The sequence below is a fragment of the Motacilla alba genome, chromosome 1A, assembly GCF_015832195.1.
Source record: "Motacilla alba alba isolate MOTALB_02 chromosome 1A, Motacilla_alba_V1.0_pri, whole genome shotgun sequence".
In the NCBI taxonomy this organism is placed as follows: domain Eukaryota; kingdom Metazoa; phylum Chordata; class Aves; order Passeriformes; family Motacillidae; genus Motacilla; species Motacilla alba.
Window position 1 is genome coordinate 47,701,866 of NC_052031.1, and position 19,543 is coordinate 47,721,408.

Here is a 19,543-nt window from a genome sequence, read left to right on the forward strand (position 1 = left end):
TGTCATATTCTGCAAATTTTTAGTTCAGAATTTAACAAGGACCAAATTGAATTCCTAAGTGGCTGAAGTATTTTTAATAAAATAGAAACTGCTGTCCCAGAATACTATCTTTTGACCTATCTCCTCTTGAATGTTTCAGAGAAATCCATCATAATGCATGTATCATGTAATGCTTGAGAAAGAGATTTTAACCTGCAAGTCCTGCAGGAACAATCACTCAAAGCTAAATGAGTAACCTTCACAACAATTATCCTTCTACTTAGAGTTTTCACAAGTGCTTGTCTTTTTTCTGTCCAGTTCTTCTGGCTTGACTGCTTGTAATGACAAGGATTTTTTGAAATAATTGTACTTGGTACAAACTTTTATGTGCACATTAAATGTCTTTGAGTCTATTGCTTAGAAAATCATGTTCTGCCAGGCTAATTGTGATGCTCATGTTCTGCACGTTTCCTTGGTGTCAAGTTGCCACTATTTCCCAGACTTGCAAACCGAAAGTTTTGTTGATAATTTTAAAAAGCTGCAGTAGCTGCTGTGGAAAAAAATACTGTGAATGTGTCCTAGCTGACAAACTAGAGAAGCCCTAAGCATTTCTCAGAAGCCCCAGTTTTGATGTGTTTGTAAAATATGTAGAGATGTGAGAGCTTTCTTTTTATTTACTGATTTTAATGCACTGAAGTGGGGAAATGTTAAACTACCTGGTGGGATTTAAAGGTTCTCTTTAATCCTCTTTCCTTCAGGGAATACCTGGCTCTGAATGTGTATGTGGCCCTGTGCTATTACAAACTGGATTACTATGATGTATCACAGGAAGTGCTAGCTGTTTATCTTCAGCAAGTTCCTGACAGCACCATTGCTCTTAACCTTAAGGCTTGTAACCATTTCCGACTTTACAATGGAAAGGCTGCAGAGGTATCTATTGGACAGTCCTTCAACTCACCTTTATTTTAGTTTAAGAGTCCATACATGTTTCTTTTCCTTTATCTTAATCAGTAATGTTGTTAATGGCCTTTTCCTTGTCACTATGTTCTTATAGGAATGTTGCCTATTTCAGTCTCCCTGGCATTAACCCATCTGTCCACATATGTGAACAGTGGTCTTACCATTTTCCCAGTATCCTTTTGGTCTTATGTTTATATGTATTACCCAATTGCTAAAATAATTAGATAGAAGTGGAAAGGCAAAATCTTCTAGTCATCCAACACCAATGGAGATGTTTTGGTGTCAGCTTTGAAACTCATTTGAAGCTCCACTCTGCTTTTTTTGGTTTTATGTTAAAATTTTGTAATGTATGTAATTCCAGGCAGAGCTCAAAAACTTGACAGATAGTGCCTCATCATCTTTTGAGTTTGGCAAGGAGCTCATAAAGCACAACCTGGTAAGTAATACATTTCTGGGATTTAATATGAACTGCACTCACTTGTAGAGCTTTTCATGATGATTCATAAAATGGAACATTTTGAAAAATTGCAGACTTAATTGAGTCTCTGCTGCCATATAAGTCCCATTCCAGGAATCCTACCAGTATAGTGAATGTGCTATCAAGTGTATTTACTTTTTTTCCTGGAATTTTTCCCTGACAGTTTGAGACTGTGTCAAGAAAATAATAATACTGTTGCTTTTAGTCTTGAAGGCATATTAAAATAATGTATGTTGTGTAAGAGTACCTATGCAAGACACTTTGTGGAGCCCACTCAATAAAGACACTGTAGAAACAAGTCAGGATGACCCTGAGCTCTATTTAGTACCAGAACAGTTTGACTGGAATAAAGATAGCTCATGGAAATGGCCGTCATCCCAAAAGTACTAAGCAGGGAGTTCTAGGAAAATAGATGCTCGTAAAACCAAAATACTTTTGTGTTCTGCAGTAAAAGAGGCACTAAGAGTAACTAATGGTTAATTTTCCGTTCAGTGGTATTATTATTTTGCTGAACAACTGGTAACAGTAGATTTCTCTTGTTTAATGACAGGCAGTTACTTGCCTTGTCATTTTTCAAGAGCAGTCATCACAAGCTAACACTTCTTTCTCCAAGAGTTAAAACTGCTTTCACACTGGACTTTTGTAATTTAATGTTGTTCATTTTGTATGTTGGTATTTTTGCCAGTGCTTTATTGAATAAGTACATTAGATCTTGTTGGAGGAACTATCATGTGAAACTGGAATATAACCAACTGCTCCTGATCATTTTAGGATCCTGTGTCATTCTAAATAAATGTGGAGTTGTTAGCCTAATTTTTTTTTCATATAAAAACATCATAAGCAGTTTATAGTCTTGTATGTGTTCCCTTCACTCAGACTATGTTATTCTTTTAAATCTTTCATATATAATGTATCACTCTTTTGAGCTGCTAAAAGCTGAAATAAGTTAATCTTTACGTGTGGCTTAAATACTTATATTCTTCAGAGTAAAGATTGTCACACTGTATAATTCTACAGCTATATTAAAGCAGGAATTAAACTAATGCCAGAGCCACTGACCTTTTTGTACTGTTTACGCAGAAATTTAAGGATTAATTTCCTTGAATTAACTTATCATAAAAAAGATTCTGATACATGATTATCAATATGCTGCTTTTCTCTGCAGGTGGTTTTCCGAGGAGGAGAAGGGGCTTTGCAAGTCCTACCTCCTCTGGTTGATGTTATTCCTGAGGCAAGACTGAATCTTGTGATTTACTATCTGCAGCAAGGTAAATACACCTTCCTCTGGCTCTTTCATAGCTTCAGGGATGACATTAATTCATCTTATCTCAAGTTATTCAATGCTTTTTTTTTTCTTTGCAGTAAAATGTAATTTATTTCACTTTCTGTTCCTCTGTAAAATAGAGAAGTAAAAGTTCCCATGCCTTGCAGAGAAGGGCTTTAATACTTGCACTCAAAAAAGCCTACTTCAGCAGAGTATTGGAGTTTTTGGGTTGCAGGAGATGGCTTTGGGAATGGTAGTGTTTATTTTTTTTTAGTGAGGGGACCTCCCGTCTGCCTAAATATGTGAGAATGGTAGGTATATGTCCTGTAAAGGCAAGGACAACCATTTCTGTAAATACAGCACAAACAAAATATGAATCAAAGTGACTTTAAACAAGATATTTCATTAAAATCTACTTTAGAATTCCTAAAGAATTCAGGTAGGTAGCCAGAATCAGTTGGTAAGGATTTTCTGCTTTTATCTCTCCTGTGTTTGCCGGCTTCTTTGAATTATATCAGAGTTTTTCAGAGCTATTCCTATTCTCCCATTGTGTTCTTTTATTCAGCAGTGGGTTGACTGGCTGTGTGATTCAAGGCAGGTCCAATTAGATAAAGCTTTGTCCAGACAAGCATCCAGTTAGAACTTCCTCTGTTCTACCTTGAGTCTACTGCCTTTCTCTCACTCTGTGGAACCTATTTCCATCTACTCTATACGCTTTTATCAGTTAATTGTAGACAGTGGTAAGATCTCCCCTGAGATCCTTTCTTCTCTGAAGGCTAAGCAAACTCAGTTCTCTCAGTTTCTCCTCAGCCCTCTTCCTGCCATGGGAGCCCTCAGGTGGGCTCACTCCAGTGTTTCAAAGTCTGTGTGGATCGTGGGATCCCAAACCTGGACACAGTACTCATGTGCAACCTCACAAGTGCCAAATAAAGAATTCCTTCCCTTGCCGTGATGGCTCCATTCATGCTAACATGATCCAGTGTGCCTCCTTTGCTGCAAGGCTTCACTGTCTGCCAGACTGCCTTTTAGCCAGTTCACTTGCTCAGGTATGTTTCAAACCAAGCAAGATGCAAGACTTGCATTTTGCCTCCACTGAACTTCATCAGATTTCTTTCAGCCCATTTTTTCAGCTTACTGAGCTGCTTCTCCGTATCTGGGCGCGTTCTTCACAATCTTTCATCATTTGCAGACTTGCTCAGAGTACTCTATGCTATCATCTGGATCATTAATAGAAATAAGTTATTCAACAATATCAGTCCCTGGGGCACTTGATTAGTGATGAGCCACCTGTTGGATTTTGTACAACTGGTCACTGTCCTTAGGTAGTCCAGCCAGTTTTCCATCCCCTTACAGTTTTACTTAGCCAGTCCTATCTTTCAAGTTTGTGTGAGAGACCATTTCAAAGACATTGCTAAAGTAAAGGTATAGAGCATCAACCTTTATCTCCTTATTCACACAACCAGTCACACCTTGAGTACATTTTGGCATTGGTAAATCCATGTCTGCTGTGCCCAGCCACCTTTCCATCCAGTATTATTGTTGCCAGGGTCACTATAGGCAATATTGGTACTATTATAAATTATCTTGCTCAACAATATTGTTGATAATAACTTATGTGTCAAATTAAGTTCTATTTACATGAAAACAAAGTGCATCTCATGCATCAGTTAAAAATCAGTCTTGTTTACTCATATGCTGTTAGCCTTGCAGTAATTTTCATTAGTTAGGTTCTTCTCTTAACTGTGATATACAAATGACATGTGTGCTGACAAAAATCAATGGGAATTTGGAGTAAAACCTCTTTTCTGGTTTGGGTAATTTTCCATTTTTAAGTCTTGCTAGGGTAGCAACATTGGTTAGGAAAGTGAGAAATTCTTACTTCTAATGACTACAGCTGTCTCTCCAAAACTGAAAAGGTCTCTGATAAACATAGCATTGTGCTGATGATATATGCTCTGAACTGGAATGACTGAAGCACAAACATGCATTCTGCTTTTTCAACTCTTCAGCATAGAGACTTACTTCTAACAGGGTTTGAGCTCAGCTGGTATCCTGCTGTAATCTGCTGCTGTGAGATTTGCTAGTCACTTCTGTTGGAGCCTGAAGAGCATAGTTCTGTGTTGATGGTCTATACTGGATTAATAAAAATAAGGGTTACTGTCTTTTTTTTTTTTTTTTTTTTTTTTTTTTTTTTTTTTGTGGTGGTGGTGGTCTGAGCTAGCCAAAAATATATTTTAAAAGAAAGGGAAAAAAGAAAAGCAAAGGTAATGCTGCCTTACTATGTGAACTGTTTAAGGGAGTCAAGGGAGGTAAGAAAGCAGAGGTTATGGATGGGAGCCTGGCAGCTCCAGTGCATATTGCCTTAAATGGCTGCATGGTTTGTATGTTCTAGTGAAAAAAATTTTGTTTGATAAGGCTTATTTGTGTGGGCAGTTGGTGTAATGCTGTATTAACAAAATTTTGCCAGTAGCAGAGGATCTTCACTAGGTTGATTTACAAAGCCAACCATAGTGCCAACATACTTTTTAGTTCAGGGAAAGTTTATGATGTATTCAGTTTATGTAATTCTTGTGTGGAAAATAAGTAATTTATAGATTTCAAACTTCACATTTAAACTTCAATACTTGTAGTGCTTTTTCCTTTTTAATTAGGATCTGCTGGACAGATGCTGAAATATTGCTAAGGAAAAGATGAAGTTTTCCTACAGCATCATGTTACCCTGTTCTTTGAGAGCAAAATAAATATGAGAAAATAAAATATAGGAAGATGATGGATTTATTATTTTGACCTTGTGCTGTTGAGAAGGCAGCCACTGGATTATGAACAAAGGGGCCAAACCATCTCTGCTAGGAAAGCTGTAGTAATAAAGAAGCTATTACTCACTCTGTGTTTGTTATTTGAGTTCTAGAAAACTATCACCATTGATAGTTTTGATATCACAATGATTTATACTTACCTTTCTCCTCCTGTCTAAGTGGTTTATTTCTTAGTCTATGACTATTGGGGAATGTTGTAGAGGATGAATGACTTGCTCTAATACAGTGTGCTGTGGGTTGTCATGCATTCTAATGTCTGGCATTTCAGATGATGTGCAGGAGGCTTATAACCTGATTAAGGACCTGGAACCTACAGCTCCACAGGTAATTGGAAAATGATGTCATGACACATAAAGACAGAGGTTATAAACTGATATGAAATCTGCTACATACAAAACTGGTATCCTAAGGACAGCTTGCCCCATTTCCACTCTTAAAACTCCTGTGTTTTCAGCCCTTCATCAATAATAAATTTAATGGGCATGCATAAAGTATTATATATGTGCCTATATGAGTACTTTAGTCTGTTTATTACTGTACCACCTGGATTAAACTAAGAATACAGCTCTGTTGTGTGCAGCCTTGATTTTGGGAAATGGACCATTACTTTATAGGTAAAAGTCTCCTTAAAACTATAGCTGGTTGTCTGCCTGGTGTGGCTTTCATCCCTCAGATTTGCTAGTTCAGATGCTCATATAGTTTGTCTTGAAGCTATTTCAATTAAAATGAGCTAGATTAGATTAAACAGTTTTAATAAATGGTATTTTCTAATCCCATCACACTTTGACTGCCATGAGTGAAAACTACAGTGTCCCTTGGCTGCTACTGTAATTTTCTTCTGTGGCTGTTCCAGCATCTTTAGTCTCTGATTTATTCCTCTTTGCTGTTTATTTTCTAAAGGTCACATAGCTGGGCATAAAAGGGACCTTTCATGCTTCTATGTAAGGAATTAGATGGAGAGAGGGAGGGAAAAGGAAAACCTCAAAAACACAGATCCGGTGATTCTGTGCTGAGGAGTGAGGAGTGTCTTCTCATGTCACTTTACACTTCTTGCATTTTCAGTATAACAAAGCTTACTTGAATGGTTTTCTGCAGCTGCTGTTCCTATTGTAGGATATTGTCCCAACATACTTGGCTAATAATTCTTGATCACATTTTTCACATTTTGAAATGAGAATCTTTATGCTTTTTTTCTTCCATTTCTCACTCACACTTTTAAAGAACTCCCTACTAATACTTGCAAAACTACTTGTAAAACCTCCTTGAGTACTTCTCAAATTTCTTCTTTGTTGCAATGCCTGTAGGATAATTATTTGGCATCTCTAAGACAGTTGGTGTGCTAAAACAAATACTTACTATCCTGGCTAGTACTCTCAGAATATTTCTTTCCATTCTGTTGTTGGTCTCTTGGTCTCTTGAAAGATGTCTCTATTCTTCTGTGTTTATCTCTGTAACAGGGCCATCCTGGTTTATCAGGAGTACCTACTAAAACAGGTTTATAGATATAACTCTTAATTATAAGATTTGGGTCTGTTACACACTGAGAAAATTTTTTTCAAAGAATTAAACTGTAGTTGTTTATCCTACTAGAGGTTATAGGGTACTCAACTTCTGTTCTTAATTTCACTGGAGTAACATGGCCACAGAGCACAAACCTCTTGACGTATTTGTCCTGATGAGAAACACTATGAATTTTGCAGCTAGGATGTCAGTGGTTATGGTTAACCAATGTACATACTTGAAAGGGGATCTGTGCTTTAGTATAATGATCGTGCACTTCTTGTTAATATGATGGTGAAGAGGGGATGAAAGGATGTTACCATGTTCCTCCTGGTGCATTGTCTTTGACCATAAGACTTATCAGAAAACACAGTACCCCTTTGCATCTGACATATTTAGTAGAAGGGACTACCTAGCAAATAGAATGTATTTTGGGGGACTAAATTAGTACAGTGCTTAAGCACTACCACGCTAACCAGCTACCTACTAAACTAAGTTGTGATAGAGTTGAATTAATGAAGAATAATGCACACATAGGCTTTTATGTGTCTTCTGAAATCTTCACCATGTCTTCTCTGATCCCTTTTAACTTTTTTTTTTCCAGGAATACATCCTCAAAGGGGTGGTAAATGCAGCACTTGGACAAGAAATGGGCTCGGTGAGTAAAGCCCAGGAGGTTCTCCAGCTTGTCCAACATCACAATGTGAACAGATCTGTAGAAACTGGAATGGAGTGGAAGAGGCAGTAATTTGTTATTTAGATTGCAGGATCTCTGAGTGTCTTAACCTCCTGTAAAATAATCAGTCCAGAATGAGTGAAATGCAAATTTCCGTTGCTGGTCTTGATGGTAAATCAAGATTAATTTGATTTCTCTATCCTGTTTCCAAAATCCCTGTATGATTTGTATGGTGTTTTTCTTTACCTAGACACATAGAATGGCACATTTACCTTTTCTGGTTTTGCTTCAGCCCTGGTTTATTTGTTAGTTGCTCCCTAAGTGTTTCTCAGAGCTTTTTTTCACTGAGTATTGTAGCATCAACCCTGTAACTCAACTTGGATTTCTTTTTTATTCTTCTTTCAGAGAGATCATCTGAAAATTGCTCAGCAGTTCTTCCAGTTGGTGGGGGAATCAGCCAGTGAATGTGGTATGTTTGAAATGTTCTATTTCCATTAAGTAAGCAGTCTTAAAATATGCAAGTATATACCATCATATCTGGTATATACTACTAACTGCTGACTGTTAGTAGGAATATTGCTAGGTTTCTGTTTCTATAAGATGAGTTTCAAAAGGTCTAAAACAAATTTGAAAGTTTAAATTAGAAGTTTCTATTCCAAGCCTTACTCTATGACTTCCTCTGGAGAAGAGGCTGTACTGCAAACTGCAAGTCTTAGTGAGAGGGATCTTAGCTGTCTCTGTGGCAGCTTGCCTTTGCCTAATAATCCCATTAGAGAAACAGAAGACACCAGCCTAATTAATTAGATGAAGTGAGCAGCTGAAACCTCACGGGCAGAGATACACAGGTACAAATCTAGGACCACTAATGAAAGTACATAGAGTCCTAGCATGGAGTGTGCTCTGAAACTGAGGGTCATAAAAATGTAAAGAGGACTTTGGCTACAGGGATAAATGGGAGCTCTGGGACTAACTTCTTGCTTCAATAAGAGAGGAAAAAAAAAAGCATTATAACTCACCTACCACCATGCCCCAAAATCAGTACAGTTTCAATATTTAGTTTTACTTACTCAATAATAGACCAAACCAAGTTCTTCTTTTCCCTTCTCTTTGCCAAAACGAAAATTCCCAAATGAAAAGTCAGTAGTTGTAGCATAGAAATTCAGACTAAATGGGGCTTGCCAGTTTCCTTTGTAGGCATTGTCACTTAGTATTGTTTCTTTAGGTGCATGTTTATGGTGCAGAAAGCTCATGGTCCGTGAATGCTGTTTCCTGTGTCCATGGTGACTAAGAGAAGGAGCTCCAGAGACAGAGTGGCATCACTGATGAAAGAAATACTCAGAAATACTGTTGAGCCATTCTATTCTGTTCCCCTTGCATCCCTGGTACTATTGAGGTCATGCATCAAAGAATTTCATGTTGGAAGGCTGGAAGTTGTTCCATAGATGAGATTTCCCTAACTCATTCCTTTTGCATTGAAGCTGTCTCTTCAGAGTTGGGATCCCAGAAATCAGGAAGAAACAATATGAACTATAGCAGTGGAGGACTCGGTTAGTGGGAACATCTTAGTGCCTTGTAACAGTCATGCAGGCGTGATGAGTGACCAGAACAAAAATGGATAAAAATAATACAGAGATATTCAGGGAAAAGATAGTCAGGGAAGGATTTCTTGTGAAGATATAGCCCAAAATTGAAATTGTTAGGAAGCCAAAAGTCTGAATTTTACTGTGAAGTACTTTTAAACTCATATGCAAAATAAAGATAGAGAGGCTGAGACTTCAACCTTGCAATGAGAGGGGGAATGGCAGTAGAAATGCAGTACACTTAGGGAGGTGGATTACTTGAAAAAAACAAAGCTATGGGAAGGATTGGTTCCAGTCAGAGGTAAAAGGAACATCAGTACTGCAAACATCTTACCCTCATGGTACTTCCATGTAAGAACTGTTTTGGCATCTTCTTAGAAGTTTGTGAGAGGAAACTGCCATAGAGAAGAGCACACAGTTCAGGGCAATTCCTTTAAAGGTAAAATAGTGTGAGGGGTTTTGTTTAACCTCAAATGAATAACAGATGGAGGTCATCAAACTGTACATAGGAAATAGAAGAGGCAAACAGTTTTGTTTAGGCAGGATATAACAAAAAACCAAGCACATGAAGCCCAAGTATGTAAGTGTTTTTATACAATTAGATGTTTTTAAAGAAGTTGGATAAAGTGGAATGCCTGATTTTAGAAGAGGAAACTAAAAACTAAAATAATTTTTTATGTGATAGGAAGAAGGTAATATGTAGGATATTAATGTATTTAATGTCTATGGGATGGGATTTAATGTACAATAGGGATTGTACATTAAATAAACATAGGTTGTACATAAATAAACATACATAAATATAGATAAATAGGTTATGTCAGTGGAAAAATGGTTCTAAATATTATAGAAAACTTCTCTCAAAATAAATATCTTTTCTTTATCAGTGAGTAATATAATACTGTTTTCAGTTATATGTTTAGATAGGCAACTCACTATATTGAAGGCAAATTATTCACCAGCCAGCCTGGATCGGAACAGTGAGTGGCCTATTAAACTGATTACAGATTTTATATGGAAAGATAAATAATAGTTGGAGACTTTTGTTCTGCCCATATTGACCTAATAAATGCAATTACATGGCATAGTAAACAGCATGAACTTTTTGTTTCTATCTTTCTTAGAGAAAGCACAAGTGAACAGGTAACTCTGGGCCAATATTGAATTACATAGCACCTGAGTTGAAATTTTATTATGAAATTACAATTGTACCACAGTCATTTGAGTATAATCAAATTCAAAATCTGCGTGTTAGCAAAAACCTCAAAAAATGTCCACAGTTCTAATCCTAAGAAGAGAAGATACATAATAACCTTTCTCATTTCTAGCAGAAAATTAGAAAATTTATAGGGAAGTAGCAGTGAAAAGGATAAAATGCACCTGATTTGAACACTTGAAATAACCTTTTGTTTCTCTAAAGAAAGGGCTTGTATTCATGATTAATGAGCTATGGGAGACAAATAATGACATGACTAGGTTTGCCAATGGTACAAAATTACCCATAATAGTACAAATAAAATCTTCCACAATGATGAAAGATGTGAAAGACTATGCAAGACTGGGTAATAATATGCAAATTAAATTTTGCAAAATTATTGGAAAAGTTGAAGAGGATCCTAAGAATTTATGAGGAAAGAGAAAACAAAAATAATTACTGTCATTGTATACAGATGTGATCCTTTTCCTTGACTACTGTCTACAGTTCTGGTTCTTACATTTCTTTAAAAAATGGTAGATCAAGAAAAGATACAATAAAAACAGCAAGGATGATCAAAGAAAGGGGATGGATTCTTGAAGTAGGAAAAAAGGAGAGATTAAGTAAAGCAGAATACATGGGCTGAAAAATGATGACTGAGTTTCATGATGTACATCATAAATGACAAGGAAAAGAGGAATAGAGAAGAATTATTTACTGTACAATATAAAAATCAAAGAGCATTGACATAAATTATCACTCAAGACAATTAAAATAAACAGCATTAACTACTTTTTCACATAACAACTTATTTGATAGAGAAACTTGTGAGAACCAGAATGTATAAAAAAAGTTGTAGATGAAAAGGCCATTGGCTGTTTAACACAAAATTTTCAGAGGTGATTTAGAAGTCCTCAGTGTAGATTGTTGAAAGCTGTGATAAACTTCAGCAGAAGTGCCATTACATACCACAGTATGTATTATATGTGAAATTAGAATATCTTCTTTCTATAGCTGCATATTCTCACCCAGCAAACTCTGAACTAGACAATCCTTGGATCCAATATATAATAGGTTTTATGTTTCTAGGTATCTTACCATATTAGCCACTATGTTGAATACTTGTGGTCATTTGTTCTGTTGGATTTAGATCAGAGAACAGAATTCTTGCTGTTTTTATACTTGGACTTTTCCTAAGTAACCAGCCATGCTGTTCAAGCATGTACATCATGCTTCAGCACTTCCCATACAGCTACTCCTTCCAAGGACCTTTAAGGTCTTTATCAAGTTGCTTAGCTGCTTTGCAGATTTATAATATAGGAGCAGGGTGTTTTTTGCTAGAGTGAGGAAATCCTGTGCTGTGTCTTTGCAACTGGGCCTATGTTCCAGTTTAGCCTGGGATGGAGTTAAATTTCTTCTTAGAGAATGGTACAGTGCTGCATTTTGAATGTAGTATGAGAATAATGTTAGCAACACAGTGATGTTTTAGTTGTTGCAAAGTCAAGGACTTTCCAGTTTCCCATGCTCTGCCAATGAGGAGCTGCATGAGAAGTTGGGAGGGAGCATGGCCAGGACGTCTGAATGAGCCGAAGGGTTATTTCATACCACAGACCACCATGCCCAGTACATGAACCAGGGGAAGTTGGCTGGGAGGGGCTTACTGTGGTCTGGGAAGGGCCTGGGTTGGTGGTGAGCAATTGTATTCTGGGTCATTTGTTTCTCCTGAGTTTTATTCCCCCTGTCCCCATCCCCATCTCCTTTTCATTACTATTATTATTAATAATAATATTTTATTTCAATTATCAAACCATTCTTGTCTCAACCCACAAGCTTTACTTTTTTTTTGGGGGGGGGAGGATGGAGTGAACAAGCAGCTGAGTGGTATTTAGTGTTGCCAGTTGGGGGTAAGCTGCAACAGTCTACAAGCTGCCTTCTTTTAATATGGGTTGTCAAGAAATAATGGATTAAAATTAAGATGTGGAATATTTTTTCTGACTTGCATTTGTTAACTGTAGAAATCCCATTGACTGCATTAAGAAAAGCAGCAACAGGAGTTTAGGAAGAGCACAGTGTCATTTATTTGTAAAATCATTTGTAGTCATCAGTTAAGCCCTTTGCTTTTTTTAATTAGATCTCTGCCTTGGAGGTTCAAGGAACATGGAGTAAACTGAGTTAATGTGCAAGTCATTTCCATTAAATGTACACATTTTATCTCATGCTGGATGTTGTGCACTTTAACTGGGGACATACAAAACAAAAACTAAAAAGCATCCAAGCAGCGCTTAAGAGTGTAGGAGTCAATATTCATTCTCTAGCAGCAGACATGACATCTGAACAGCAGCTTGGGGTTTTTTTAAGCTTGATAAAAATTCTTCATTCTAATGATGTGAAATGACATTTTGAAGGAGGATATAAGTAGATTTTTATAGCTAGTTCTCATTCCCTTCTACTAGATTCTCAACTGGATGGAAAATTAAACAGATCAGATTTCTTTTAAGGAGGAAATGGGACAAGAGAAATATCAGTGAAAACAAATTAATATTCCCAATAAATGCAGTGTTTCTGGTGCTTAGCATAAGTCTTACAAACTACCCAAAACCATGGCAAGTATAATGAAAAAGAGCACCCCATTTGTTTTCAGTGGTCTTCTTCTAGGACCAACTCAGGCATATTTGATGTTGGGTGAGAAAAATGAAACATTTCTTCTGGACTTCATACAGCTTTTTCTTTAAGGTTCTCTTAGGTCACCATAAGTAATTTTTTCAAGTGACAAATTTTTCTTCTTTGTGCATGAGCCACATGGGGTGAATTAGAAAATTCTAGTTTTTCTGTCGCTAGGTACTCTTCATTGCTGAGTTGTATGAGATACACAGATGTTTTACTTGTTTGATTTTTTTAGCAGAATCTTTCAGTAAAATATATGGGGGATGGTGTGCTGGAATAATAAAACTTTCTGCCAAAATGTGGACATAAGAATAAATACTAAAATTTAGAAACACTTGAATCATTTATGGGAATACTGTGTTTCTAATATTTTGTTACTGTGATTGATTTTTACTGAAAATGCAGCCTCAGTTTTAAGTCTTCTTTGCATATTTTGCATTTTTTAAATTTTGTTCAAAATAAATTGGGATTTTATGAACTTCAGAAATCAAATTTCAGAGAAAAGGGACGTTTTTGACTCATTTCTAGTCTTGTTAATCAATGTTTCTTGGCTCTTTTGTATAAAACTGTTTCTCTTATTGTCCAGTAAAGGCACATATTTGTCATGAAAACTGTACCTGCATGTAAAAAAGGACAGATAAACATACAGGCCAGTTTCTGCTCCCAAGTGAACACTTCATAAATAACCAAATAATCTTCTGCGGCTGGAGAACTGAATGATATGGTTCAGACATAGATAAGGATTGATTGTCTCTATATGGAAATGACAGGACATCCAAAAAATTAGTCCTAGTAAGCTTACTTCAGAATCTTTAAAAAAGCTTTGAGATAGTTTTCAGTGACACAGCTTGCAATGTCAGAGTAGGTGACAGCATAATATGGTTGCAGCAGAGTTTATGATGACATAGATAGCAGCAAAGTTGAGTGACGCTCATTCCAACTGATATGTCTGACTTATTTATGGCTTTGCCTCTTGTGAGCAATGTGGTAATCCACATGCATGGACATTTCTTTCCATACTGTCTGATATCACTTAATATTTTACCTGTTCCTGTATTAATTCTTTTTTATAACAATATTTTCAGTATAGCAAGTTTACTCTCTAACTCAAACTAAAATTAATATATGTAGAATTTCTTTGTCCAGGGTAACTGAAAAGCATAGTTTTAAAGAAAGAAGGCTAATGGTGTAAGAATAGCAAACTCAGGCTTTGTATAAAGGGTCATTTCCTACAAGTAAGAATGATTCATGGTAAAATGTGTTACAGAAGAGGCCTCTTAGGTAAAATTGTTATTTGTCTCTGTAGAGTTTGCTGTTGAACAAAGTTACTTGCTCTTGCAAAAGTTATTGGATGCTGTAGGGAGAGTTGACAAGATGAACAAATGTTTTTTCCTAACCTCCAGTATGGTCCTTTGCCTGAAAAGGCAAGCTACACTATTTTTAGAAACTAGCTGCTTTCAGAGGTGCCAGCAATCTTGGCAGTGATTTCCATTACCATGTGTATTTAAATTCTACAAATTTGCATTTCTCTTTTGAATTTTAGATACCATTCCAGGGAGACAGTGCATGTCCTCCTGCTTCTTTCTTCTTAGACAATTCCCTAATGTCCTAATTTACCTCAACTCAATCAAGGTTAGTATTATTATTTAGTATTGGTAGTACTGTAATGTATGGAATCACTACTTTTAGACTGTACTATGTGAGACACAATGGAAACATAAAAAGATACAGAAACAAATCAATACAATTAAAACACAGGAGTGATAGCGGGACATAAGTGGTCAGTACAGTAAATGGATTAAAATGTAAAGAAGCAATTTAGAAAATAGTACCATGCAGCATGGTGGGCATGATGGACTCATCACACTTGTAATCTAATCATTATCAGGCTTTCTGGGGGCATCACAGAAGGTAAGAAATATAATCAAAGGAAGACAGTGAAAAAAAGTGTATTTTTATGGAGTGGGCAGCATGGAGGAAAAAACCCCAAATGTTTTCTTAAGACTTATCAAGTGAGTGATGGAGATTATTGTCACTGGTTAATAACTGGGGACAACATTTTAGTGAAGAGTGTGTAAGGAAGATAGGACATGAAGGACTCTGAAAGGAATAACATTTACATTTTACAGAGAAAGCAGTCATTGAAGGGCTAAAATAGGGCAGTATTACCAAAGCAGTAAGTTAGGAATGATATTTTTGTGAAAGTTATCTGAGTACCCTGCAGGCAATGTTGCATTTTTCAAAATAAGAGAAGCTTGAAGTCAACATGCAGCATTATCAGATCAGTGAATAGAATGGGTATAACTTACAGATACACAGTTAAAGTTAGATGTGAGGAAAGAGGGAGGCTGGAGTGTGATTATGGATAAAATTATTCCAGTCTTGTTCCAGTGGTTTGAAAGTAGAGTTGAAACAACTGTGTTTGGTAGGAAGAGAAATGAGAATCTTAAAATAAATTATTGAAAGAATTGGGAGACACACAAGATGAGCATAACTACAATGTTATGTGGAGTATGAGATCTAAAGAAAAGCATGTGGTTGTAATGGTGCCCAAAAGCAGCTGGTGAGTGAAAAATGGTGAAGATGTAGTGTTTTTAAACTTCAAAAGGAGACTTTTGAAGAAATCCCAGTGGCTTTAGCCACTGGAATGGCTCCACTGTAGTGGAATGAAGAGATACACCACCACCACTCCAAACTGGAGTATGTGTGTAATTGAAGAAAAGGAAATTGACAGTAAGAATTGCTTTGCCTTACTTGAGCCATCTAAAAGTTGGATTTCTAGTTAGAGCCAGTAATCTGTCTCAGTTTACTGCCAATGGGTATAGGTGGTAATTTCCAGAGAATTAATTCTGTGTATTTCTTACATTTATAATGCAATCAACTACTCCACAGATAAGTTCAGCTCTTTCCATTTCCTTGAAAAGGTTCTTAACCAGCTAGTTCTAAACCGAAAAGGTCAAAGTTAAATGTGATTACAAACCACCTCCAAGGTATATGGGGCAAAAATTTACTGCCTACTACAACTTTTCTTTCTTGTTCCTTTTGAAGTAATTGATCATTCTCATAATTTTGCAGCTGAGACTAGCCTTCTCAGATTTACTTAACTCATTTCCCTTCTCTATAGGTCACAGGAATGCAAAAATTATTATTTTTGTACCATGATATAGGCAAGGTGTACATGGATTTACTTTTGTGTTTCATTCACAGGAATAAATTTCAATTGAATCTCTGCAGCTCTTAAAATAGAGCTGCCCTCTATGAAGATTATTTGCTCGGTATTATCTCAAGAAATACCACTTTCATCCGTGATCAATTAAAACTGCTTTAGGCATAAGAAAGCCTCAGAGGACATAAATGTATTGCCAGCTGCCCCAAGGGTGACATTATAACACTGTCAGGGATTAACTGAGTAAAAAACAACCTGATTCAGGCTCTGCTGAGTGTGGCCACAATGGGAATTCTTCATTTTTAAGCTGGGTATCTGAGTATGTCATTGAAATGAACGGCACTCAGAGGACAGTTGGTTTTATGAAAACATTGAAGATCTCTAAAAAGACTACAAAAGAGGAAAGTCCAGTATATGCAATATGGTTTAAAAAAAAAATTAGCTGCTGTGAATGTGTTGTATTATCAGCAGCACTTGTTAATTTCTCCTGGTTTTGGTTTTGCTGTAGGTCTGATCTCTAACACTTATATGGCCAGGACAAAATGACACATTTTTTGAGTTTGGTTGTTGACAAAAGTTCTTCTCCATTTTAATTAAAAAGTACAATGGGGTCTACTTGAACAGAAGAAAGCATTCATGCAGTAAAACTAGCATCTGGCTCACCAGCTTTGCTTAACCTGGGACTTGTGCTGATTCACATGAAACTACTGTTGAGAAAGAATGCAGTAAAGTGTCGTAATCCTCATATGGCGAAACCCATAGTTAGTTCATCATAAGGGCACTGAAGTATTTTCACAAACTGAGCTTTAAGGTTCACCCCAATTGGTTCATCCTCATGCTGTCACACAGCTTGCTGTATTTGCTGGCTTGTGCATGCTTCCATTTCACTGTTTGGGTGAAACCTGAATATCTGGCAAATAGTGGCAATCCCTCACCTTCCCTTTCAAGGCACTAGCTTGATGTGTGTGGGTGAACTAAATCAGTACCCTTTGTAGACTGCCTGTGACAGGGAAAGGAAGATGTTCCTCAGTGTCCCTATATCATGAAAGAAGATATTACTGGGAAAGGGATTTGTGCCTTGCTTGATTTACCTTTTGTACAGTCCCAACTATGCTTTTTACCTCCTCCTCACTCCAAAGAGGGGAAAAAAACCAAAATTTAGATCTTCCTACACAAGTTCCATTTCCTTTATAAATGTTGTAGAAGGAAAAACATTTCTCTTCCCTATACCTTGCTGTTATGCACACAGAGATGCTTTCTTGCAGTAACTGTATTGGATAAACCACCTATTTCTCCATGCTCTCTCATAAACACTGCAGCGCTGCTGGGCAGGGATCCTCAATCCCGTTCATGCTTGCATCTGGTATTGTGTTCTATCTTACCTCTGCCAGCTCTACTGGTCCAGCAGTGTGGGACAATGCTGAATGTAGAACACAGCTGACTTTTGGTCATCTGAGTTGTACTTCAGACTGACTTTGATCAGGTCAACCCCAAATATCAGCCTAACCTGTTCCTTGAGTTACATTTCCTGCTTTGACCATGTAGCTTTTCAGAGAAGATAGAGCTAATTGAATCTGATGTGTCCTAAACCAGGTGTTTCATATCAGGTGTTATGGGAAGGAAAAACTCAGTGTTGCACTTCAGCTAGAGAGAAGGGTACCTTTAAACAAGGCTTGCTTGAAGAAGTGCTGTTACCTGGTGTGCTGCCTGCTACAGCCCAGTACTGTGGTTTCACCTCCATCATGAGATCCATTTTGTCAGATTAGCATCCATCACGTAACCAGATGCACAGGATCTCTGGATAAACCTTGACAAGTCTTAGAAGAACAAATGGTTTTGCTTGTCTTAAACTGCCTTTAAGACTCAAGGAAGTCAACTGCCTATTTACCCACCCTAGTGGTGAAATAAGTGCTTGGGAAGTGAAAGAGACCATGGCAGCACAGCATGTCTTCACATGCCCCAAGTGAAAATTATACCCACAAAAGCTGCCGCTGCAATTTTAAGCTTGGAACATTTTCCAGATCTCCCATAGTTAATATTGTGGAATGTTTCAGTAGTGTTTGTAGTCATGAATGTAGGATAGAAAAGCTAGTCCATCATTTTTCTGCCCACTGTTTATAAATACCGTATGTTGCTAATGTGGGATTTTCTCTTTCTTCCCATTGTCTTCTTTATATGGTCTGACTCAGATTGAGGCAGGGGGATGTATTTTTAATGTTGTTTTATCATGGGGGGAGGTTTTTTTGTTGTATTTATGTGGGGTTTGTCCATATTTTTCAGAGTTACTTCTACAACAATGACACTTTTAACTTCAACTATGCCCAAGCCAAAGCTGCAATGGGCAATTTTAGCGAAGCTGAAGAGGTATGTATTTATTTTCTTTGAAAAAAAAAAGCAATGGAAACTTTTCCCCCATATTTCCCTTTTTCCTTCCTTTTCTTCGCCCAGATGTTCATGTTGGTTGAAAATAAGCAGGTTCTGTGGAACATCTTCTTCCCCTTCTTAGGAGAACTGAAACTCTCAGTGAGCACTATTCAGAAAAGATTATCTTGCTAATCTTGTAATGTGAGGTATACAGGGAGTCATGCTGCTTGTGGCACATCACAAGAGTGCTTGCAGCTACCTCTAATTGATCAAAGAATGGCCTCTTAATCAGATTTTCTATGCTTTGTCTGGGATCCCAGGCACTCTTTGTTCAGACTGAGTAGGGCATGCTAAGTAAAAGACACTGAATAGTTAAGAGCTTCTAGGTGTCCCTAGAAATTTGTGTTTTGGAAAAAAAATCCTCCTCTGGGATATGTGGGAGGAAAAGAGGAAGTGCTCACTATCTTATTCAGCAGCATTCATATGCAGCTGGAAGAGATTAACTTCTACACCCAATACTTTTTTATGTCTGTGTGCAGCAGAAACTTAATTACAACTAAAATATGCAAAAGCAAATAGCTATTATGAAGGTGGAAGCAACATTTTCCACAAGACCAGAAAAGAAGACAAGCCACAAAAAAAAAAAATCCCACACCACATAGTCTAAAGTGAATCATATAGGTTTGGTTGGTTTGGGGTTTATGTTTCGTTTTGGTTTTCCAGTCTTTCTAACTTTTTTTTTAACTATCCCGGTTTGTCAATAATAGAGCTCCTCTGGCTTTACAAGTTGTCTCTCCCCCCCATCCCTGCCCTCCCATCCAGCACCCTTACCCCTTCATTTCTGTGACCCAAAATTGCATCTCTCTTTAAGAAAAGCATCCAAGACTGTAAGGAAGATGGA

At 37.1% G+C, this 19,543-nt stretch overlaps 1 protein-coding gene across 5 annotated transcripts in view; it reads left to right on the forward strand.

Annotated features, from left to right (window-relative positions):
• TTC26 (tetratricopeptide repeat domain 26) overlaps positions 1-19,543 on the forward strand; it is a 49,265-nt gene that overhangs the window by 17,974 nt on the left and 11,748 nt on the right. For all 5 annotated transcript variants that reach the window (XM_038154706.1, XM_038154701.1, XM_038154702.1 and 2 more), the window contains exons 7-14: positions 738-909; positions 1,301-1,375; positions 2,583-2,685; positions 5,766-5,821; positions 7,602-7,655; positions 8,079-8,142; positions 14,656-14,744; positions 18,559-18,642. In XM_038154706.1, coding sequence (XP_038010634.1) covers positions 738-909; positions 1,301-1,375; positions 2,583-2,685; positions 5,766-5,821; positions 7,602-7,655; positions 8,079-8,142; positions 14,656-14,744; positions 18,559-18,642 — 697 coding nt within the window. The remainder of the gene's footprint in view (positions 1-737; positions 910-1,300; positions 1,376-2,582; positions 2,686-5,765; positions 5,822-7,601; positions 7,656-8,078; positions 8,143-14,655; positions 14,745-18,558; positions 18,643-19,543) is intronic.